The sequence below is a fragment of the Protopterus annectens genome, chromosome 1.part0 (genome assembly GCF_019279795.1).
Source record: "Protopterus annectens isolate FY-2018-M chromosome 1.part0, PAN1.0, whole genome shotgun sequence".
In the NCBI taxonomy this organism is placed as follows: Eukaryota; Metazoa; Chordata; order Ceratodontiformes; family Protopteridae; genus Protopterus; species Protopterus annectens.
In genome coordinates, this window is record NC_056725.1 from 677,800,342 (window position 1) to 677,826,996 (window position 26,655).

Here is a 26,655-nt window from a genome sequence, read left to right on the forward strand (position 1 = left end):
GACAACATGAAAAAGGGCATTGAAATGATAATGATGATGATGATGATGGTGATGACATACAAAATAAGTCTATGTACCTTCCAGGCAGTTTCCATGATTTGTACATCTGGCAAACTTGCAGAATTTATCAATGTTTCATGTAGTGTGACTTTCCATAGGGTCATCTAGCTGGTTCTCAAGATTATTGGGTAAATGGGCCAGTAAATATATTAACAAATCATGCAGGCCATAGGCCTCCCATGACAGATATACCAGGACTTCTTCCATTTATGAGTCACTTTTGTCTTTGTGGAATATCTTCTCTGTTGGAATTGTCCTTAGAAATGTCCCACACTTTAGTCTGTACTACAGTCATATTATGATCACTAACATCACCGATGCCCTGCACCACTCCATATCACACCTGATCCAAGAATGCCCTGTCTGATTTATCTTTTTGCAGGATGCACATGTCATGTGTATATAGAGCCTGCAGTAACACTTCTGTCTCATGAGTGGTGAACTACTTGAGCCATTACCTCTCTCGTGGGCCCATGACAAGAATGTACACCTGTGAGTTACACATGGCAGTCATTGTGTGTGTGTGTGTGTGTGTGTGTGTGTGTGTGTGTGTGTGTGTGTGTGTGTGTGTGTGTGTGCATGCACACACGTCCTAGGTTGACCCATATTTACATGCAGTAACTCTCTCATCCTGTTTGGTGACAATGTTCATCTCCTGTGTCATGTTTCCATTTGTCACATACTGATGGCAGTGTCTAGCATGTCATCACTGGTAGCAGTCTTGTAATAGTGTGGTTATGGCCTGTCTTGCTATGCATATTCTGGTCTTCTATCCAACCTCTGTATGTAGAACCATAACTTCACCTATGTAGAGAGTTCATCAGCCATAAATAAGCTATACAACAGAAGGAGGAGGCTACTACATGACAGAGCAAAATCCCAAAAAGGGAAGGCATCTCTGATCAGTACTAGCAAGAAACTGTGATCCCTCATAAAATCATCTAAGGCCAGCTTCGAAAGAAAAATTGCACAAGACGCTAAAGATAATCACAAGGCCTTCTTTAGTTATGTCAGGAACCTGGGTGGTAACTTCCAGATATACTCTGAGTTAATGCAAAATGACATAAAATACACTGAACCCACAGACATTGCCAACATCCTGGCAGACAGGATCAGTGCAAACTTCTCCCCCCCTTCCCCCCCAAAAGAGCAAATGTCTATCCCAACAGAGTGTAGCCTCCCTGACATCACAGATGCACAGGTGAGAGCTGCCCTCTCCAAAGCAAAAAACACAGCATCAGTGGGACCGGATGGTGTCCCGGGCTGCGTCTTACACGAGCTCCAAGAAGAACTGAACCTTCACATAAAGTCACTGTTCAATCTTAGCCTTACTACAGGATATGTACCCAAGGAGTGGCATACAGCAACAGTGGTCCCACTCCACAAAGGTGGTGCCACAACGGACCCCAGAAACTATCACCCTATAAGCCTGACTAGCCTGGTCTGCAAAGCTATGGAGTGTATCATCATGGAACTCATAAACAAAGACACTGGGAACCTCCAAACACTGGATCCTACCCAATTCGGCTTTGTTAAGAGCAGATCTTGCCTCTTGAACCTGGTCGATTTCTTTGAAACAGTCACCAAGGCCATAGATGAAGGGAAGGTAGTCCACACAGCCTACCTGGACCTCGCAAAAGCCTTCGACACAATACCCCACTCGGGCATCATAAATAAGCTCACCAGCTTAAATATCAACCCCTATGTCACAAGATGGGCTGCAAACTGACTCAGGGATAGAACTCACATGGTCAGAATTGCAGGTGCCATGTCAGACTCTAAACCAGTTACAAGTGGAATCCCACAAGGCTCAGTCCTGGGACCTCTCTTGTTCGGTATATATTTCTCTGAGGTACAGGCTAACACGGGAGGACTATGGCTGACCAGGATCACAGATGACTGCAAACTGAGTGCCATAATCGACTCGCCGACCGACACAAGCATCCTCCAGAAGGGTCTCACAGAGACAGATAACTGGTGCCAGAGCCATGGCCTAAAGCTAAATGCCAAAAAGTGCATAGTCATCCCCTTTGGGAAAAACAAAGTGCCCACAAATTGCCACATAGGTGATAATTCATTAAGTACGGAAGAAGTAATTAGGGATTTGGGGACCCAAGTAGATAGCAATCTCTCCTTTGACAATCACATTGCCAAAGTGGTTAGAAAGAACTTGTATATAGACCACCGTATCATGAAAGGGTTCACATCTAGATCAAGAGAGGCCATTCTGCCCTTCTACTCATCACTCATCAGGCCCATGATTGAATACAATGCCCCATTTGGGATGTACCTTACTTGACACCTGCAGCAACTGGAAAGACCCCAAAAGTACCTCACCAAGAGGATCAACAGACTCAAACAGATGCCCTATGCAGTTAGGCTAAAGAAACTCCAGCTCTACTCAGTTGCTTACCGCCTATTCAGAGGCAATCTGTGCCTGATGTATAAAGCCATGTCCAACCCAGAATTAATGGACATGCTCCACCTCAGGAAATCCAAATCCCTTAGAGCTACATGCTCCAGGGACTTAAACCTCAGCACAGAAATAAATAGGACATGCTGGAGGGACAGATTCATAATCCAGAGGCTCCCCTCACTCTGGAACAAAATCCCAATCCATGTTAGGCAGATCCCCTCAATGACCCTCTTCAAGAGAAATCTTGACGAGTGGATTGGAGATCATAGGTTTACCCCTGTGATCTCTTCTGTGTTCCTACTAGACAGAGGCACAGTAAACTAACCTTAAAAGGGCTATCTTCTGTGACCTACTATACAGAGACACAGTCAACTAATCTAAAAGGGTGGCGAAAGCCAAACACACTCTGGCTAGGCTTATAAATGCCCTAGGGCAGACAGCCTAGTATCAACCTATGAACCTATGTTATCTCTATCAATTCCTGCTCCCAGAACATGTAGGCAATAGTGTGCTTCCTTGTCACAGATGGACATATATTTGTCATTCCTTTATGCAGTGTGTCCTACCTACAGCTGGACATGCAACTGCCATGCCGTTGTACTGTGTTACCTCACCCACATGTTTTGGTTGCTCTCTATCCCTATTGCTGACATTCTCCATGGGTACTCAGTACAGTGCAGAGATACATTATTAGGTGTCTTGTCTTCCTTCAAGTTAGTATTTTCTTCATTGAATTTTCCTGTAGCTCTACCACAGGGACTTTAAGGAGCAATTGGTGGGCCATTATGATGGCCCATTATAGACGTTGATGCCTGGTACCAGTTTACTGTGACAGTGAGTGATGTCAATGACATCACCCATTCTGGTGAATGGTACAGGCAAAGGACTAGCAACATGTGGTATCATTACCCTGACTTACTTTGTCAGTGGGAGGCAGAGGTTAGGAAGAATGTGCCAAGTATTTACTGTGAGCACAATTTTTTTTTATTGTTTCTATTTTTGTTTGCTTATTTTCTTCCTCTTCTTTTTAAAGGTTCAGTGGTGTATCACGTTCTTCCAATTCTTTCCTGTGCCCAAGTACTGAGACATTAACAGGTACACCTGCCTCAGGAGGGCTGACCAACTCTCCCAGTGGGAGGGAATACATATTAGATGCAATACGTCAATGTGTTACTACAATTCTTTTTGCAACTTAGATGTGTACTAATATGTCTTATTTTTTATCTTTCTGTTTGTTCTAGTCCTTCTATAGGGTCCATCTGTGGTTGTGTCAGAATATTGGTGGTGAACACCTGGGTCTGTGCCTGCTGATACATTTGGTGCTGAGTCACCAGTGGTTGTTAGATCTGCCTGTCAGCAGGATAAAGGAGGTCACCTTGCTGGAAACAAGCTGGAGTGCTCACTGGCGGCCTCCTTGCCCACCTCTCAGGACTGCATACAGGCTCCAGTTCTGACAGTGGCCCAAAGAAGGTGCTTGTGATCTCCTGACATCAGGTACACAGGCTGCTCATCTCTGAGGTGTGATGGGAGTTGGATTCCCAACTGGACACAGTGGAGTACCTTCTCATGCAACTGGTGGAGTTCTATGACTGGTCAGCCCTAACCACAGGACCACCAAAGGCATAGATCCTCATGTCACTAACCATGGAGGTAACTGATGTCTGGGTGGGCTATCCTCTTGGCCAGTCTGGCAAGCTCCTTGTACCCTGCCCTGTCCTGGTCTTTCTCTCCTTTAAATGTCATTCCTCATAGTTTATCTGTAGTGCTACATTCCTCATCAACACTTTTCCACCCTCATGTATGCTTGTTTCCTTCCACTGTTGTCCCTACCTTATGTAACCACCGTGGCCTGTCTGTTTATATTTGCAGTTTATGTTTGTTTGTCCGACTCTGCAAGCTCCCCTACTTCCTCAATCCATCCCACATATGCTCTTCATTACCTTTTCACCTACCCTTTCTCTTCAAGTATATAAAAAGAGCAGCTATACCACAAAAACGTTTTCTGCTGACTTACTATTCATTAGGTTACCTTTGTATATTTTCCTCTGCTTGTTATTCCCCTTTTTATACCTTTCCTATGCCCCCCCTTTCCTTCCCATGTATGTGATGAACTGCTTTGACACTTTGTTGTCCCAGCCCTCTTTGGCCTGTCCACAGTGCTGGATATACAGTTATGAGGCTCTTCCTTGCACATGTGTACACACATTAACATGCAAACGCTTCCTTACCCTTCTTTTGACTTTTTCCACATGTTGTATAGTAGGACAGTCGCTTCGCTGCCATTTCCTAGCGTGACTGCTGTTGGTACCGCAGCTGCATTTGTCTGCTGTGCAGCCCTTTCCCAGTACACTGGCACTCTACCACCCTAATGCATAGTTAAGCAGTAACAGACTGAGTCATGTTAAGAATCCTTGATGTTTGGCAGTGTGCCACAGTGAAGCAAATTTATATTAATTACTACCTTAATGTCTGTGTAGAAAACAATACATGCAAAATATAGGAAATGATTTTTATAGTAATTTTCCTATTTTCCAGAAAACAAATGCAGCTTATATATATTAAATAACACCCATTCTCTAGACATGTTGAGAAACATGTTTACCTGTAGCACACTGTATTGTTTTAAAGTTTCTCATTAGTATTTTTAAATGCTAAGTAAATGAATGTTTATATCGCTTTTGCACAAATGATTATATACATGAAATAATATTAATTTTATATGCTCACAGCACTCTCTTGCTTTGTTTTTCTTCTGAAGTTATGTTGGCATGTTAAACATAAAAACAAATGTTCTTTCTTTATCAGTTAGCCTTCAATAAAAATACCTGTTATATATGACTGTCATGTTATATGTTACATGTGCTGAACACCACAAAATAGAAGCTGTTCAACATGCAAGTGTCTAAATGTAAATACTGCTTTTTGTGCATGGATGTATAACTATATAAAATGGAAAAAAGTTATCTATTTTGAACACATTTGTTTAAAAAAAAAATAATAGGTTCCCATCTTTTAAACTAAAAGCAGATTAAAAAATGTTATGTATGTGGACGTTGTGTTAAACATAGCATCTTATATAATAAGGCTATTTAGTGACTCATTGTTTCACAATTTATCACAGTTTTTTCTCTTAACCTGCAGTACAAGGTATTATAAATATTCTGTGTGTGTGTGTGTGTGTGTGTGTGTGTGTGTGTGTGTGTGTGTGTGTGTGATTCATTCAATTATTTTTGAACTTGCTTATCCTGGTAAGGGCTGCAGTTGTAGCATGCTGACCAGAATAGTTCAGACTTCCTTATCCCCTGCAGCAACTCCAGCTCATCCCATAGGATTCCCCAGGTAAGCTGATTGATATAATCCCTCCAAAGGATATTCAGGTATGCCCCAGAGCATCCTCCTAGTGGACCATACCTAATAAACCTGCTATAGGGAAGTGCCCATTGGTATACTTCCAGGATGACCAAACCACCTCAGTTGACTCAGTACAGAGAAGCAGTCACTGCCCTCCAAGATTCTCCCAGATTACCAAACTCCTTGCTCTATCACAAAAAATGATCCCAGCTTTTCTGCAAAGGAACCTCATTTTTGCTGCTTGTATCTATGATCTCATCCTATTTGATGCTAACCAAAGCTCATGAACATACATGAGGATGAGGATACAGACTGAATGTCAAACTAAGAACTTAAACCTATAACTAAGCTCCTTCGTCACCACCAGACGCCCATATAATGCATTTAGTACTGGTACTATTGCACTCATTTTCTTATTGACTGACCAAGTAATTCCACTGGACACAAGTGCTGCTTTTTAGGAGCATGTTCTTCCTGAGTCACACATCAGGCAAATGTAAGTGAAAGGAATCAAACCATGTACCGTGGACAATTAAATTCAGTAATAAGTCAGGGACAAAGATTAACCCTAAGAATTTTTTGTAGTCATTTCCTCCTCCCCATTACTTTCTTGCCATCATTGTACCCCCATAACCCCATTATTTTCTCGTGTAGAGGAGCCAGGAGCCACTATCCAGACAACCATCAGAGTTTTCTACTTATTCTTAATGCCTACTAACACAGTGGCAGCCTGTATTACTGGGGCTTTCACAACATTAGGCCCGTGGCTTACGTTAACATGCCACAACTTTAATCCTCTGCACTAACTGAGAGACACTGGTCAGTATCCCATTCTTCTGCATCACTACTTGTGAACAAGATTCTAAGATGATTACACTCCTCTCCTCCATGGTTTTTCCAAGAGACAATTGACCTCTGATTTGGAGGTGCTGATTTTCATCCCAACCACGTCAAACTCAGCAGCAAATCATTCCAGTGTATGGTAAAAACCACAATGACTTGAAGCTAATGGAATAAATCATCTACAGACAACAAGGATGCCAGACTCACACTCCCAAACTCTGTTCTCTCCAGATCTTGGCTGTGCCCCAATATAATGCCCACGACAGTCAGAAAGAGGAGGGGAGACCGAACACCCTTGATGGAGTCCTGTTCTCATACTGAACATTTGACTTACTGTTATGAATGCAGATACAACATTAACTACCCACATATAAGGGCTAAATGCCATGCAGCAGTGGTCTATAGGTTCCCATACTGCTGTAGCATTTGCCATAAGACATTCTGCACCATATAACCATGTGCCTTTTCAAATTTGCAAAAATGCATGTAGACAGTAGTGGCAAACTCAGTGCCCCTGTACTATCTGTGCAATGACAGCACATTGATGCTCAGTGTCATACAAGGGTGTAATCAATGTTGCTCCACCTAAATCAGAGCATCCTTTGATGAATGAAATCTCCTTTCCAGCACACTGACACATTTTTGCTGAGAAGCTGAAGAGTGTGATACCTCTGTAGCTGGCACACACCCTCTTCCTTAAAATGAAGAAAAAATGATAATTAGTATTGTATTAACAACTCAATGAGAAAGAAAAACATTAACCCTTGCTTGAGGATTTAACAGTATTTAAAAGCAGTTGTTTCTTCTTTTATTTAGGAAACCACCCTGATGGTGATTTTCAACACACAAACATCCAATGCAGAGCAAGCAAATGATTAGCCTAGTATTTTATTAACAACTCTTCTGGGTTGGGAGTTAGTATAATGGCATAATGGTTATTGTGGTAACCTCACAGATACAAGGTACAAGATTTGATTCTCACCTTTGAAAGTAAAACTGGCTAAGCTTAAAATGACCCACAAGGGCAGCTAACCTAGTATTTACATATGAACTCAACAAGAAAGGGAAACAGTGGCCTTGTGTGGAGATTGAACCTAGAATCCCTCCCCTGCTTTGCATGTGATTGTCACTGCCACTGGGAGTCTATGGATGGCTACTTACCTGGTTTTCCCCAAAAGCATTTGTTTCTCTAGGAAACTAGCATGGTTGTGACTTTGAAAACACAACCAGAGTTATTGCCTGAGCATTCCATTCAATACTGAAATGGCATTTTAACACAACAGCCTAAGAATGTTCGGTTCCCTCAGTATTTACACGAGACATCAACCACTCATCTTCCTGAAAATGATATTTTATCATGGTGCAGGAGATTGTGTGACCCTGTGACCCTTAGGGCCAGCTGACCCAAATCACAACCAATTACTGACCTATGGCCCAAGTTGTTCTTGTACGAAATATATTTATGGGCATCCTTGTATTTGAACATGGTAGGTATTTTGGGCAGTCCATCAAAAGTATAGAAGTCCAAAAACAATTCTCCACTCGTGTTCATATGAGATAAGCTGTTCCTCGAAATACGCCCCCCCCCCCATGTCTCAGTTATCCCCACAAGAGCACAGATGCCTTCCAGAAGATTTTACGGAATCTGCATTGTACCCTATAGGCCAGCTCCAAGGCCTCTAAGAAGGTTGAATACTCTGTGCAGCCATTAGGTGCAGATGAGCGAACAACACCCCTTTTGTTTACTGGCTAACCTCCAGCAGAATAATCTCCAGCTAAAGGGTTGTGAGTATTCCCACAGCTGTCTGAGGTCTCTCTTAAAGGTCAGCTCCAGAACAAGAAAGAGAGATACTGCTGCATCAGCACTAATCATAAGATCCACTGGTAGACACCACCTTGGAGGGAAAATGTCAGGTTAAAGAAATAGGCCTTTCAACCACTGCTAGCAGGAATGACTTCAGATATGCGTGACAAGTATTAACAAACCAGAAAGACTTTAGCTGCTGCAATCACTGAAGTGAATGATTGGGCATGGAACATGTTTGGAGACTCCAGAGGCAATGACTTTCAAATGGCTCCAAAGAGTTTCTGAGAAACCAAAATGCCAACTAGGGGGTGGGAAACAGGATACTACACCAGCCCGGAGTCAGGACAGCTTCCTTATATTAAGTTGTCCATGCCTTACCTTTGTTTAAAAGTTAACTTTTATTTTCATATGCTCATTAAAAATCAAAATATGATCTGCTGGCAGATTAGCCTAAGTTTTCTGGGGCTGGGTGAAACATAACAATAGATTTATTTTTTGTGCAAGTACATCATAAACCAATTATCCAGCAGAAACTGTGCAAATGTGACCCAAACTTAATTTAAAGGAACACTCTCCAATTAATATTCTATATTCAGATCCCCTGGTGCTTTCCCTGTGTTAGAACAAGTTCTGTTTCATTTGTTTTTCCCAATCGCATGCAACATAAATCAAAAACAAAAAGCAAAACAAGTACTAAAAATATTGTTGCTGAGGGAATAGTCCCTCTTTAAGCCTCCTACACCATCTAGACTTACAAATATATCAACTCAATGATCACACAGCAGTGGAAAAAAGTAAAACAAATGCAGTAAGAGCACACTGGGGCATTTCATAGGCAGTGAGGCTGATGTCTTAAGAAAAAAAAAACAAGCTAATCACTTTTTGATATACCGGAATCATTTCTTATTGATAAGTTCTAAACTTTAAAGTATAACTATTGCCTTATGTAATAATATTTCCTTTGTGCCACTTTTCCAAGATGAGTTACATTGTTGTGAAAATCCGTTAAACCAAGGCTTCATGAAATGCATCAGGATTATTAACATCCTTGTGTTTCATGTCTCTTATAGAGCCTAAAGTATGCTTTTTTGACTAGTCTCTGTTTCTACAACATACACCTTAAGATAAGGACAACACAATATATAAATTACCTTCTGTTTTATTTATTTAACCTTCTGCTTATCTGACAGACAATAACCATTAGTAACACAGTTCCTTCCTTCCTTCATGAATCTATAAACTGAACATTTCTGACATGCAGTTACTCTTCAGTGACACACAACTGTTTGAGGCCGGCTGAAAAAAGATATATGCTAAGATGACCTGTTTGGGGGAGGATATTGCCCAGTATGTTCCCAGAGAAGGTGGAGAACTGCTGACTCTGACCTGGAACATTATCAACAGGTGGAAGAATACTTAGCAGAAAGCTGAATCTCTTGAGCATGCCTTCCTTTGCTGATGACAGAATCAGATCCATTTTGGTAAATGAGATTAGTATGTATACATCTGCACCAGTGACTTCTAATCCCAGATTTCTGGGAGCATGTGTGACAGTAATGTTGCTTCATTTCAAAGTTTAACTGCACAGGCTGGACTAAGAAGTCCTCCCCTTGAAAGCATTTCATTCCACTTTAGTCAAAATTACATTTAGGTTGATTTGTTAATGTTTCTTATAATGTTATCTCATCATTATGTATGTGCAACAATATTTTAGCATGAAAAGAATACTTTACATAAATACATGTCGTGTGTAGTTGTTTTATATATTGTGTATATGTGACTGTCATATACTGTACATTACTATCACTGCTGGTGTTTTGGCTCACTGGCCATGTCTCAGTCTGAGCTCAATTAAACCTGCCTTCGTATTTTATAGTTAGCACTGCCTTTAAGCTGACGTGAGAAAATGTATAATATGTATTGGTTCCCCATTCCTTATATTATATAAAGGTAAGAGTCTGTCAAAAAACTATGTTTTGTTACATAGTAAAAAATGCAGAAAATCGAGCAACTGTGATGACAATAGAATATGAGTAATTCTAAAAGAAATGTTACTTTGACAAGGATTCATAGATTTACACTGCATGCTGCAGCAAGCCTTATACCGCACAGTGACTATACACTGCAGTATAAAGTACGCATGAATATCCAAATTGTGACAAACTGTGTATTGAACAACTTGCTATTTTCTGAAATGGAAAGTGGAGCAATAATAAAAAGTCACAAACCAACCACAATAGAGCAGAGCAATAAAAAGGTAGAGGAATGAAGTGGCCATATGCAGGCTAGCACAAGCCTCCCTAATGTAGGTGGTAAAAGTTAGCAAAACTGAGGCCCTACTACCTAGTCTGGGTAGCTACAGCCCCATAAGTCTGACCAACCTCATATGTAAGGCCAAAGAAAGAATCATCATAGACATGATACGGGGACTTAGGTAACCTGTAAATACTAGACCCATCACAGTTTGGATTTGTTAAAGGAAGGCCATGCCTATTAAATCTGGTAGACGTCTTTGAGTGGGCCACCAAAGCAATGGATGAGGGTAAGATTGTGCACACAGCTTACCTCGACCTGGCCAACTCATACATTATATTCAAGCTCACTGAATTAGGTATAAACCCTTTTATCACCCACTCGATTGCCAACTGGCTCACTGATAAGACCCAAGGGGTCAAAATAGGTGAGTCCACCTCCACCAAGAGGCCAGTCTCTAGTAGAGTCTCCCAGGACTCAGTACTGGGCCCACTCCTTTTTAGCATCTATTTCTCTGAAGTTTAAGCAAGCTCTTAATGTTTATGGCTGACTAAGTTTGCAGATAATCGCAAGCTAGTGAGTTATCATCAACAAAAGGCCTATCTCTGACTAACAAATGGTGCTAAAGCCCTGGTCTTAAACTCAGTGCTATGAAATGCATACTTGTACCCATTGGGAAGTCAACCATGTAGACAGTAGCCTTACCTTTGACCACCAAGTGGCCACAGTAGTGAGGAAATCCTTTTATGTAGCACAAGTTTATAAGTAAGAGCATGGCATCTAGGTCCAAAGAAGTCATTATTCCAATGTACTCGGCCCTTATCAGACCAATTATAGAGTCAGTGCTCCCTTTGATATGTACCTGAACAGGCATATGCAGCAACTAGACTGACCTCAGAGGTTCCTCACCAAAAGAATACAAGGTGTAACAAACCTGCCTTATACAGAGTGCCTTAAAAGCCCTTTCCCTCTACTCAGTCTCCTACAGATTGCTGGCGGGGTAATCTTTGTCTGGCTGATAAGGCATTCACAAACCCCTCACTTATGAATCATCTACATATTCGTAAGTCAACCTGTACCAGAAATACAAGGTCTAGGGACCTGAATTTTGTCTGTGACTTAAACAGAATATGCTGTGTCCCAGAGACTCCCCCCTCCTATGGAACAGGCTTCCCATTCATGTGAAGTTGAGTTAATCTATTACCCAGTTTAAGCACAACCTAGACCAGTAGAGGGGAAATAGTAAATTTACACTAGATCTGGCACGCATGTCCCTTTAAGCACAACATAGACCAGTGGATGGGAAACAGTAAATTTACACTGGGCCTGGCAACCATGTCCCTTATGGACAGAGACAGCTTATAAATGCCTGGCCTTCAATGTCATATTTGGATACAGTATGACATTATTCTTTTGGGAAAGCTTGGCTAGGCTTTGAACCCCCCCCCCCAGGCCGTTAGCCTAGTAACAATCTATGAATTAATGACTCTATGAGTTGGTACATGTTCAAGCAGACTTTTGGCAAGACCCTTATCACTGTGACTGTAGTGTAAACATCTGCAGTCTAGTATGTGGTCACCTGGACACATTGAATCCATGAAAGGGAGAAAGGGGAGTGTAGGAAAGTAGAAATGGTAGAATATAGAAAGCAGAGGTACACACACAGAAGTAAAGCATAAAGTAAAAACAGGTGGGAGAAGGCAGGAGACATTTTATTGAGGCTAGATACCCCACCGGAGATTTTGAATTACCACTTCTGCTGCACACAAACACACACCTTCCTCCCCACATACAAACACAAGCTCTCTCCTACATAAAAGTAGGGGGCAAGCCCTCATGCACCTCCCATGTGGGGGGGGGGGCTGCGTCCCCTCTTCTTATATATTCTAACTCCGAGGTTGCACTACATACAAAAACACACAAAACACCACCACACAAGCTACATTCTCCTTGCACACACACATCACAGTAACAAAACACAATAACACACACCACAGCCCCTACCCAAAACCCTTAATACATAAGCACTTACCTGAATCCATAACCATAGTGAAACACCAGAAGCGCTAATTCAGTATCTCCGGTATGCGATATTTTGAATTTCGCGATTCTGAGTTTTCATTCTTTCCAGGATTTGACTTTATGGGTGCAGTATACAGGCTGCCAACCAGCTCAGAGGGTTGTCGATGTCACCTATCTGATATGGGTCAGAATGGTGGTGGTGGGGCGACACTGTCACTGACACTGATGGCAGGGACTCACCGGTCAAGTGCATCTGTGGTGTGCTGCAGCACGTGAGTGAGCTGAGCTACCTACCTGTGAGAGATAAGAACTCCCCTGAGGAGACACTCACAAGTCTCTCACCCACCAGTGCCACAGCCAGAGGTAGAGCAGGGTATGGCAGTGGCAGATGTGTCTAATGCTCATTCCTTGATCAATTCCTGCAGCACACAGCCACAGTTGGATGAGTGTCATATGTGAAGATGGTCTACCAATGGTACAATTAATATAATGTAAGTTGATAAGTAATCCACCCGCTTCATAGGTAATCAATAAACAAACGCGGCTGCACAAAAAAAAATCTCAGATGCCTACTGCAGCAGCCAACACAGTTATACTCTTGCTTTACCTTACTGAAAGACAAAAGGGCAAAACAATCCTCAAGCACAGGTGTAAGTAAGTGCATTCCTTACACCTGTACAATCAAGGTACAATTTGAATAACAGTATCACTGACAAATACACTCCTATCTAACCTGTGCTTCCTCTCAGTGGAGATCTTCAGGATAGTGATATCACAGGTTATCATACCTCTGCCTGTGGAACTCACCAGTCCTGGGGATGCCAGTGGCTTCACTCAAAAGCTAGGCCAGAACAAGCATGCATCTTATAAAATGGACCCACATAGGTTCCTAGCAACTGCTGTGCAGGAAAAAGAAATATGCTCTTTTTTTTCTTACTACACCAGTCAAGTATTTTTGGTGGGTCATTAGGGTGGTGGCCTGTAATACATGCTAAAAGTGTGAATTCCAAATTGTGATCAGTGATGTCTAGTGCTGCAGGGAAGCATGATGCATACACATTTATAGGTAGCATGCAGAAGCCCTTCAGCACAGCTTATCAGCAGAACGTGGTCGAACCTAGCTGTGCTGTACATTGCCTGTATGCTTCGTCAAAATACAGTGATTTACTGACACAGGTAGATCCTTGACTCATTTGAATACATATATGCAAACTGCTATATACTTGCAGCTTAAGTTGGAGTGCTGCCAGATTTAAAGAGTTTACCAGAAAATAAAGGAGCAGCAGCAGCACCACTGCAGCTGTTTGAAGCAAGTTTCTCAAAGCAGGGAAGCGTAGTTTAAAGAAGAGACAGCATCATGGTGCTACACAGTGTTCTGCAGTGCTGCACAAAGATGTAGTACCGTACTGTGGTTCCCTGCAACTTCTACTAGCATATGGCCCACATATAATATATGTAGCTACATATCTACATTATAACTGTGCAAAGGCAGTCCATTGCCTAACCCTCTACTAACCCATATGTTTTAAGCAGACATGGATCATGTATAGGCGGGGGGGGGCACCTGTACGGGCCTCCCAATGTGTAACCTCATATCATAGCCCATTAGCCCACTGTCACCTGTAAACTAATGTGGCCTTGATGTATGATGTCTGTGATGCCCACCCTTTTCCTGTCTGTCCTTGTGAGCTTCTGTGTGGCAGCCATTGCAGCTGTATACCTACACCTGTCTGCTCCTGTCAGTGGTCTGGATTATCACTGGAGTACCCCAGTGTGTTAGAGAGCATCATATCAGTGGCATCTGTTGTGCTGCTATCATTTTCCAAAGCTGTATTGCAGAGTATACCTGTGACAACACATTGTCTGTAACTTGTAACCCATTGTCTCTGGCAGTCAGCAGCCTAAAGCTATATCTTTTGTTGTCATAGCTATTATCATGCCCTCAAAAAGGGGCAGACAGCAGAGAATGGCACAGGCATATTTTAGCTGGGCTAAAATGACATCCTAGTGCAGGCAGTCAACACTTATGGGTGCCAACATTTGGGGAAGGGGAATGATCACCACTTACTATGTAATCACGTCTGGGAGATAGTCCTCCTACATGATCAGGAAGCCCTACAAAAAGGCACACAACATAGTGGCAGAGAGATCAGCAACTGGGGGCTTGGGGGTGCCTCTCACCACAAACCTAACTCATGATGGGGAGTTCCTAGTGTCCAGGCATGTAGATGATGAAGGCATAACTGTCATAATGGGGGGGAGGTAGGCACAAATTACAGGAGTCGCCTACTGTCACATGACTCAGACACAGATGCACCAGATTAGTAAGCCTTCTGAATATGTATACAGCAGCGTTGGACATGCAGAGTGTTGGCAGGCCACAAATACCGATACATATGTTGAACCTATTGTTCATGATAAAAGTACAACCTCTCCCATACCTGAGCTACAGATTGTTTAGTATGACTGCTCCCCATACCCACCAATGTGAGCTTCCCCTTGGCTCAGAACACCAGCACTTCCTCACCATGGCTAAAGCAGCAAAGCAGAGCAATGCAGTGCATCCAGTGTTGGTAAACCCAGTTTAAGTAGTTCCAAGAGTCATCACATGTCATAGTCAGCCCCTGATTTGCAAGAGGCACTTAAACACAATCAGCAAATCTGCAAGGCTAACATCTGGGCACAGTGTGCTGCAATCCATGCTGATACTGTGATTTTTGCAGTGGTGCATGGCTTCTGTGAACATGTCATCCAACACTGTTCATTTTTTGGTGAAGCCATGGAAAACAAGCACAATGCCATGCAATGGTCATGGGAGCTATGATGGCACATGTTGCTGCCATGTACACATCCATGTGGAAAATAGAAAATGTTACCACTACTGGCTTCTCCTGTGGTGTTGTCCATGGTCAGGGGCAGGCATGAGCACTGACTGATCACACTGGGAAGGCATCACAGGGTGCGCAGTCTGCTCTTGCAAATCAAGGAGTATCTCACTTCATCACCCAAGTCACAAATGAAGATGGTTGCAGCTTCCAGGGGCAGGCCAGATTGCTAACAAATTGTGTGCCAATCCTGTTCTCACAGTTGTGCAACTTCCCTGTCACAGGAGACCTCTAATTCTGCCACATCAAGCCAATGCAGTAGCCCCAGTTGACAGGCACATAGTGACCCCCCTCCCAGTTATAGTCCTGTTGTGAAAAGTTTCCTTGTTGCCAGAAGATATTGTTTATGACACAGTAGTCCTCATCACAACATCCTTTTGTCCACCTTCAGTTCTATGATACCATTCTTTCCCTATCTCCACAGGACATTGTCTGTAACTCAAAGTATCCTTTACCACAAGACCTGTTTCCCACTTCCTGTGGCATGCTCACCCACCCAGGTTGTGATGCCATCAACATCACTGTGTCCTTCGTGTGGTGTATGTGGAGCTGTTTTATGCACAGTGTGTGACTCATGTATTTACTGCCCACCATAGCCTTTATTACAGACTGCATGCATCATGTTTATGTGACACTCCACTGTCACTGTGTGCTCACCATGGGCTGACAGAGCTAGATTAGGTGCTGCAACTTCATCTGAGCTACTATATTCTGTGTCTGTCATTGTCCAGGGTGGAGTTGCAGCTGGTCCTGTTTATCTATCAGTCTCGGTGTCAGTGCTGTGTAAGGTTGATGTATTGTGTGTAACAGGGGCTAACATAGTGGGCCTAGAGATTTCTGGGACAAAAAGGCTGCTCTACATATTTTGTAGTAATCATTTTATGTAGCATGCGCTATGCTATGAACATCTTTCAGGATGAGTTAGGGTTGTATTGCTTTGCTCCAGTCACAGACATCAGGGCAGTGGAAATATACCTCTGTCAGGATGAACACATGCTATACAATGTCTCTGGTTTGAATGTGAGTCATGTATTGCTGCACTTTAGCCATACTGAGTGAGTTTGACATGGATGTCACCAGTCAGGGCAATACTGGATATCTGGCATCAACTGAAACACAGTGGGAATGTATGGAGGTCTGACAGATTTGTACACACTCTTTTTTAGCTTTGTATATGTTTTGTTAGTACGGTACCTCCACTTGTCAACCACGTGGGTCCATGGAATTTATAACTCATGAGGTATAGATTACTCATCAGTGCTAACAGAGTGTTAAGCATAAACACGGTTTATCAACTTACACACTGCCTGACAACTGACAGAATGGGAACCCTTCCTGTTGACATAATGCATTCCATGAACACCAGGTGGGGGCCTTTATTTCCATATGTTTGCAATGTATAGCACCCAGTACATCGGGGGTACTGGGTGCTATCGGGGGGGGGGTCAGTGTCACAGAAGCCCTAAATGGTGATGTCTCTCTCCCTTAAGGGAGCAATTATGCTAATCCACATATCTCTGTAGCATACTGAGTAACATCCTGAGTATTCTTTAGGCTGATGCTAGTAATATAACCCTTGTGTCCCCTGTTTGCCTCTGGGAGGTCCCTGTAACTAGAACAGTAAGTGCTACACAAACTTTGTGTCCCCTGTAGGAAGTCCATGCAATCCTACAAGCCCTGTTTGTGGGCAGCACATGTGAGCCAAAACTAATAATACATCTATCCATTTGAAAACATTTTGTCAGCTGCATCCTGGTTAGCTGGTAGCTGGCATGCTACCAATACCACTTTATTTGTACAATGTGACACCATGTCATGCTGGTGGGTGAGATGTGGGAGAGTTTATAGACAAGAAGGGATGCTTGGTTGTGGATTACATTTACATAATTGTTTTGTTAGCATCGTTAGTTTAACAGTGGCTCATCTCAACATGCAAAGGTATTATTTCTCAATTTAATATATATTGTGATCTGTACTTAATGTGGTCCAGACTATACTTTGAGAAAAATCAGTGGTGTTTACATTTCTTGTTTTTCAGCAAAACAGAATTATAAGTGTGTGTGTGTGTGTGTGTGTGTGTGTGTGTGTGTGTGTGTGTGTGTGTGTGTGTGTGTGTGTGTGTGTGTGTGTGTGTCTGTGCATGTACATGCTTTGAATCTGGATACACAAGCACAACTGAAGTACAAATTCACACTGAAATTGTCAGTTGCATGTTTCTGAATATTATTTTGTATAATTTTCACTGTGACACGTGTGTAGTCAATTCTATGGGAAAACGAAGTGCAAAACAACAAGGGGACTTTAATGTCTTGTTGACAGTATTCTTGTTTTTGATGAAAACAATTTTAACTGTTTTACTTCTTGTTTTGCCCACCATGCCAGCCTGTCGATTTGGACAAATGGGTATGTTGTCATGTTGGTTCTGCTGTGTTCCCATCCCTTCCTCAATCCCATCCTCACCAGGAATGTGATTACCTCCTCCTTTTTCTAGAATGTGTGCTTATCCTTCCTATTTAGATTCCTCTTCCTCATAACCCTCCTGCCCTCCTTCCCTCAGTGTCGACCTTAGCTGTCTTTAGTTCTGCACCACAATTACCCTCCACTCATTTCTAGATGCCTCATACCTTCACATTACTGCATGTCTCTAACATAACTTTGACAGGCCTTGTTCTCTGAGTCAGACTAAACTGATTTTTAAGACAGCTGATAAAAAGGGAAATATTTTATTTTACTTTTCTTGTAAATCTCTGCTTCACAGGTACAGTATTTAAGAAACGATCTCAGAGCTTCGGTGTACCATAATGGCACCAATGTTTAGTTCTACATGGATAATATGGCTAGTCTTTAATTGTTTTAACATTTGTGCAATGGAGCAGCACAGAGCTGACAACGACAAGACAGTGTGGTACTGTGAGGAGTCATTAGAACGATGCAAAGGTATAATACAATAATTTACTGACATTTGTTTAGACCAACTAAAATGAATGCGGTACTTTCATTTACTGGACAAGAAATAATCTGTTAGGTCCTGCTAATGATTTCAAATGGCTATTTGAAAACCTATAACAGAAATATTGCTCAGTGTATCTTGAAACTATTTGGGGCACATTTGTAAGTATCCTTTATTGGCAACAAATAGTATGTGATGTGTTACCTAATTAAATTCAAAAGTGAAAAGGTTTCAAAACACACAGCTACCACTCTCACTAGAATCTTGTATTCTGTATTAAACAATGAGCTGTTTTCAGTAAATACAACAACTACAGTAAGAGCTTCTAGTTTTAGAATCCTCCAGCAGAAAAAAATAACATATTAAAGTCCCTTCAGTATGAGAGGGACTGAAGGCAGAGTCTTAGGCATTGGGACAATGACATCATCCCTTGACATCTCTTGACAGCCAGCCAGCCAGCCAGCCAGCCAGACAGACAGACAGGCAGACATGAACACAGAGAGGAGAACAAACTCCTGCATGGTTGCCAAGATAATGACCCCATTGGTTGGCTTTTGCTTACCACATCTAGGGTCCCAATATCAAGAACAAATGTGTTCAAGACCTTTTGGTGGGGGACTGAACCAAAGATCCAAAACAACAAACATTCATAAGATCATAAAATGAAAATTTCTTTTTGCAATCTTTAAACTATAACTTTACCATAACATTCAGCTCTAATTTGCCTGAATAGTACTAGTGTTATGTAATGTTTTTTTTTTCTAAGTTAAGATGTAGGGTTAGGGGTAAGGCTGGGGTTAGCAAGCATTACTAAAGTGGTCCAGTGGACATGCCCTGGTATCACCTTAGTAATGCATGCTAACCATAACCGTAACTCAACTGCTGCCAGTGCCCCTAAGCCTATAACTTACCATAGAAAACCCTATGATGCATACAAACACAACACTGGATATATCCCCTTATGTAAACCTGCAAACATTCAGACAGACACTAATTCTATCCTCTTACCTAACTCATACTGAAATCCTAACTTGCAAACACTCTCAGACACACATTCCCACCCCTAATACAATCTCACATCTTTTGGGAAAAGAGATATTTGGCAAAACTGATGTTCACTAAAAGAAAGGTTCACACAAATTAACTTGCAGTTCACTTTATCATACAAATGCTTGGTTGATAAAAATGTATATATATATATATATATATATATATATATATGTATAGATAGGCGTGTGTGTGTATATAAAAGTGTGTGAGCATTTTATAAATATAAACATATATACAGAGAGAGCGAGAGGTAGAGATGTATGTTTTTAGTCTTTTTCCAGTCTCTGCCTTTTCCTTTTTAGAGTTATAGGGGAGCTGGAGCACATCCTGATGGACATAGTGTAGAAAATTAATCTTGGACTGGATGCTCATCTCTTTCAGGACATGTGCACACATGCTCACTCAGAGCCACAAAATGCAGTGCTCTCACACACACACACACACACACACACACACACACACACACACACACACACACACACACACACACACACACTCACACTCACACTCACACTCACACTCATGCAACCTCTCTTGTTATAGAAAAGGAAAATTTGCATTTCATGTGGCTATATTTGGCAAATACTCATGTTACAGAAAGTAAATCTGCATCTTCTGCACAACACATTTGTCTGCACAGCTCACACAATATAGCCTAGTTTTCAAAGCACATTCTCTTATCAGAAAGCTGCTTCTCCAGTTATATAGTTCTATGCATCTTTACATCAAACACAGTGATTCCAGAATACTTTTCTTCTTGGGTTCCTGATCTTGTAATAACTTTCACAAATAATTAACTTGCAGTGTGGCCCCATGACACAGTGTTAAAGCCCTTACTTCACCCTAGATGACCAGTGTTGGACTACTGGCACTGGTACTGCATGTACATGATGGGGAGGGTGGGAATGAGCAGCTGATGCTGCTTCACTCCTTGGGGGGGAGGGGTGATAGTCTGTCAAGGCTTACTGCAAGAGCAGCTTTATGAGCCAGGACAGTTCCACTCTGCAAGCCATATGTTACTTGTTTGGGAGTTTGCTCATGCATGGAAGTGAGCAGGGTTATAGTCAATTAATTCCATTTTGCACTCACAAGTCTTATTGCGGTCCCCTAACACACATGCCATTTAAAAATGGGCACATCACTCAAGTTGTTTCCCCCTCTCCCAGCACTTAATGTGTGTAAGATTTTCAGATGCTCAGTCAGAAACTATTTTAAATATTGGAACTACCAAAACACTGCTGAAATAAGTCTGCAACCCAAAGTAAAAAATTGAGCTTTAATATAACAAATAATTCCAAAGGTAAGGGCTGATTTTGCCGTTGGCCTATTAAGATGTCATGTTGCTATATTTTTTGGTGATTGTTCTATTGGCCATTCACCTAAGTTATTGATTGATTAATTGTTTTAGGTATTGTGTTTAAAATACGATATGTTGTTCATTATTTGAATGGTCTGATGAAATGAGGTTAATTCACAAAAGTGCTTACCTGTGGAATTATTTGGCATATTAAAGCTTGATTTTGTACTTTGGATTGTGGACTTATTTCAGCCGTGTTTTGGTGGTTCTTTTATCTTTGGGTTCAGCTAGGCTTGCTTTATAAAAAAACATTCATTCTTGGTGGGGGATTTGCCTCTTTTTATTCTAAATATTGTTTTTAGATTTCCAGTCCCTTCTGTAGGCAAGATAGATGGATGTTGTTAGAAACATTAATTTAGACTGTAATAGGCATAATATGGCTTGATAAGGCCTCACTGTTTCTACTGGTGCTCAGAAAAAAAAATGTACTTTGTAGAGTACAAAGTGTATGCCTGGCTACACCCTTGAAAGTCAGTATACATCTTCCATAGGCAGCAACTGTGGAGCTCACAAGGCTTCTGTTGGGTATGAAGGGTCCCCTCCCCATGGTGGTTGACCCTAGGGGAAGGTTAAGGTGGTTCCAGTAGACATAATGAATAAAGAGAGCAGTTGGTGGTAGTGAAAAAAAAATACCTGTGCATTCAGTTCTGTTTGTGCAATCCGCTTCCCTAAATAGAGTTATAAGATTGCACTCGTATCATTTAAACATTGTCTTTAAATGGCATTCCTGATACCAGCTTTCAGGTTCACAAGCAGAAGATTTTCTCATTCTTGATTAGCTCCTTAATGTGTGATTCCCTTTTTTTGTTCTGGACCTTCTTTTGCCTAAATGTATGGACTGTTTACAGCAGTCTGTTGGATAGACTAAGTCTGCTTACCTTAACCTTAAATAGCGAGAACTTTCATGCTGTTTACCAACACTGGAGCTGCACAGAAATCTGTTCCCAATAGGTATAAGCCTATTCATATACTGTTGAATATGAGTACTAGTATTTCAATGCCCTATAATTTTCAACTTATTCTGGAAACAGTGTTTGAGGTGTTAAGTCAGATAGACTACCACCAAATGGCACACAGACAACCAAGAAACAAACAATAAACTAACTTACATGCAGTCTCTGACAGCTATGGGCAGGGCACAACAGTGTGGTTATTGCCAGTCTATAAATCAGTGGTGATGATACGTGGCTAAACCAATGTTTCCATAGAAACTAATTGTAAAATAAGGACACAGCATGATAATGGATAGCCTATTCTGTATTTTGGTAATTAACCATTAGTTATTTAAGGATATAAGAACAACATAAAATATGGCCGCATTCTTCCTTGCATGCAGGTTTAAAAAATAAGGATGTGTATTTACAATATGCAATTGAAGTACTTTGCAGCACACTTAAACAGATTAAAGTTAATTTGTGGTTTAATTCTGTAAGAACATTATAAGATTTTGTTTGCATCAGTGTACATTTCCAGTCCATATGTGTTAAAACACAGAAGCATTTTTTTCAAAGTTGGAAACTAATGTATGTGCTGGTTTCCAAGGGAAAGTAAGTTTGCTGATTTAGGGAACAGACCTTTTTAACATCTTTATGGTGTCTTGAAAGATGAAAAACACAGCTGATTTCTTAACAAATAACACGTATTTCAGTTTCCCAATCCCTTTCCCAACATTGTATGGTTTTAGTGATGCACTTAATATTTAACAAAGGACCATAATTCTTATTTTAATTGTTCAGCTAACAGACTTTACTTAGGAAAGAGTATTGCAAAAATACAACTTTCAAAATGAGTAAAATAAATAATGTAACTGATAAAGATCAAATCCTCATGATCTGATGTTTGCATTACCTGTTATTATGTTGTTACGCTAGATGTAATAAATCATTTTACTGCAGTCCTGGGAATGGGCAATAAATTAATGTGCCATAATAAATCTGCATTTAGATCTGCCAAAGTGAAATTCTATTGAAATAAAAAGGATTAATATACTGCAGACTAATATGTCAAAACTTGCTGCCTTGTACTAACAAATGAGAAAGTGTAGTGCATGTTCTGTGTGTGAACACAGTGGAATGTATCTGAGGCAGTTAATTTAGAATGAACAATAAATTCCTATAATGTGCTAACTTATAATGTTGTTGATTAACCATTTCTATAGATAACTTTGTAGCTTGAGAGTATTTTAATGTCATGAGGTATGTGAAATGAATGCATGTAATTGATAACTGCTCACTTTTACACTGAATAAGGCCCTGTGCTTTATATGGGTTTGATTCCAAGCAGATTCACTTATATATTATGAGATTTGAGATGCCATATAAATCATCACACTTCTTTGGGATCACACATTGTCGCTGGTCTCAGCAAGTCTGTAAATGTACCAAAAGTAAATAAATAGAGCAATACAGTTAGGTATAAGGTGCCTAAGGGCCAGGTAATTTGAATACTGTTTCCTAGGAACTCAAGGTTTCATTCTAGTAAAGTGTTTGACTCTTCCTGGTTGAAAGTTTGGACATTCATAAGGTCATTAATATTTCAGATTTTTGAATACTCAAACTGTATTATTAGGATGACTAACTCATAATACTTTTAAATGCTAACATTCATTAGTTTTGAATGCTTTGTTATAAAATAGGCAGTCTGCTATTTATTACTTATATGTCATCGCTTTTACACTTTAGGCTGGGTGTTCAGTAGCTCTTAGAGGTCTAAAAAGTGATAGCATATTAGCTGTCAAGAGAAATGTTTTTTTCATCTGGCATATTTTCTCAGCACAGCCCTGGTTCCCTGGATAATTTTACACTTGTCCTCTGAGTCCTCCTTTTCCTGTCTGATCAAATAAAATATATCTACCAGATGATGAAATGAGGTGGATATCAATTTAACTGAAAAAAAAAAAACATAAGTTATTGCAAAAAAAGGATTTTTATATACTAACGCATGTTTCACCAAAACAAATATTTTTAGCTGAAACATCCTAAAACTGTTTATGCTATTATTGCTCTGCCCCTTTTTGTTAATTATAATCACCTGCTGACTTCAAGAAAAACTTAATGGATCAAAATTTGTTGGTGTTGCCATCTGTGTATCATTTAAGACAAATACTCCAAATTGTCCATCACCTCTTTTAATTCCTCTACCAACAGCAAAAGACAATGGTATTCCTTCAAATGGATTCTCTTCTGGTCGGTACTTCACCGATAAAGTGAATGGCAGCACAATTTCATACTTTGCTAATCTCTTCTTGATTCCACTGACTTATATTGTTTTTCATTGTTTAAGCAATTATTTTGTTAAATTTAATGAAGGTACAATAAGTATACTTCATTTAATGAAAGAGCAGTTACTATTTATCTTTGTTGCCCAGGGAAGTACCAATCATACCATATCACAAATGCCAACAAATATGGATATAATTTTTGCATTTTAAAATGTTCTACTATCCTAAACCCATAGAGTGAAACTGTTTAACCTTAACCTGTACTGATTACTTCTGCATATTTACTCACTATCAGGCTGCAGATGTTAAGATTAGCAAAACATTTCTTCTCAGGATGACTTGTGATTTATAAAGACTCTTTCTCACTGCAGCACAACAGCACTAACACCTGAAATAAATCTCCCTTTTCCGTTTTTGATGACTTTCACAATTTTTAGTGTTTGATATTACTTTCCACAAAATTGTCAACTTTTAGTCTGTGTAAAAAAAAGAAAAAATACCATTCCTCAACGATTTCCATTTAACGCCATTTACTTCATTTACAAACAGAACATAGCATATCCTGTTTTTAAGCATAGATGTACATACTCTAATTAATTTGGGGATAACTTTGAAACAAACATCAAAGGCTAGACACCACCCTTTACTTAAAGCTTATAAGACCTGTAAAGTTCATGCAACAGTTATAGAGTGATCGAACCTCCAGCCAGCATGAGTAACATTAGGCATGAATTCTTGGGGACAGATTACTTTTTAGCAACTTTTTAAACATACTCGGACAAGAGCATTGGTTATGATAATTCCAAAATGTCATTGCATGCACACTGATTGAAGACATAACTTTCTAAGATATGTATGTTGTTAATGTTCTATTTTCAACTGTTTTCCAGTCATCTCAGGGTGGAGGACACAGAACACTGCTTTACGGTCACGCTATTCTTCTCTGCCACTCCCATAGTGGTATGGTAAGTCATCACTCCTTCACCTAAATTTGTGGTAAACATCTGAGAGAACTGTTCTTAATATACTGTAAAAAAAAGTGTTATCAGAGATCTAGCTGCAACAAATACTCTCTGTACTGTTATAGAAATGAGCAAAGGACAGGGGAGTAGCAGCATTACCATGTGAAATGTTTTTTTAATAGCTTACTTAAGAGGTGATGCAGTCTTCAGTGCCACTCAGAAAAGGTGCAAACTCTTCAGTGATTTATACTTTGCATTATTTTAACAATCTGAACAAGCAGCTGAGATCTCATTTCTAAACTGTGAAGTTTCGTCCAGACAGCAGACACAAAGAAAAAGATTATCATCACTGTGTGCTGCTTGTTCTGTCTGTTGCATGTCAGAAATTTGTGGCATTGATGCGTAGTCCTAAATCAAATAAAGTATGAGTGTGTGTGTGCGTAGTCCTAAATCAAATAAAGTATGAGTGTGTGTGTGTGTGTGTGTGTGTGTGTGTGTGTGTGTGTGTGTGTGTGTGTGTGTGTGTCTGCTGATTCATGTGAACTCTGTGTGCCTCTGCTCAATCTTCACTAATATGTACAGTGCATGTGACTGTCTGCAGGACAAGGTCCAGACAGTCAGGTTGCAAGAACAGGCTGAATGCTTCTAATGAGTCAGGTTGCAGGGATTTGTGAGATGCTTATAGTTAGTCTGGCTGTAGAGAATGGAGGAATGCTTGGTCTGTAGATATATGAATAACTGTCTCCAATTTGAATACAACAGTACCTCCCTAACTAAAGCAAGAGGTTCATCAGTCACACTAACAGTAATTTCATCTTCTTACTAAGAGTCTGCATGTCCTCCCTGCAGTCGAGTGGCCTCCAAAAGTCATGTGTGAATGGGCGTGCCTTCGCTGAAGGTTGGGCGTCGGGCTGGCAACTCGGCACCATAAAAAATCGGCTGCCAATCATTAGCGGACCGGAGTTCTGCTGTGGCGACCCCTAACCGGGAAAAGCCAAAAAGACAAACAACTAAGTGATGTACAAAATCCGTTACCATAATGCTGTCTCCTTTCCTGTACCTCCAGGTAGTAAAGCTTTTATCCCATACCTTTGTTCAGCAGATGCCAGCCCTTTCACTCTTCCTGCTCCAAAGTGTTCATTAAAATGCTTCATTTAACCAGTCTGCTGAGGTCTTAAACTGTGGAATGTAACCCAATGAAGTTAAGGTCTATGTCCACTCTTCATCAATTCAAGTGTCATCTTAAAAAGCACCTTCATGACCCATTTATATGTAGGTATCAGAACAAATTACTAATTTTCTAGGATTCAGGCATGAAGTCCAGCTTTCTCACTAAAAGAAGCTTGTTGTTTATGAACTGCAGCTGTATGCACTATTTTGTTTTGAACTATCATTCTATTGTGAATGTTTCATTACACTAAACTAAGTTTGCAGTATAATTTATACATAAGTTACTATTATTTGTAGTAACATGGTCAT

At 40.6% G+C, this 26,655-nt stretch overlaps 1 protein-coding gene across 1 annotated transcript in view; it reads left to right on the forward strand.

Annotated features, from left to right (window-relative positions):
* The window catches only part of LOC122794026 (ryanodine receptor 1-like), a 2,146,276-nt gene that overhangs the window by 167,719 nt on the left and 1,951,902 nt on the right, over positions 1-26,655 (forward strand). The window contains 1 exon segment of the mRNA XM_044062140.1: positions 25,105-25,179. Within this exon segment, the coding sequence (XP_043918075.1) occupies positions 25,105-25,179 (75 nt within the window).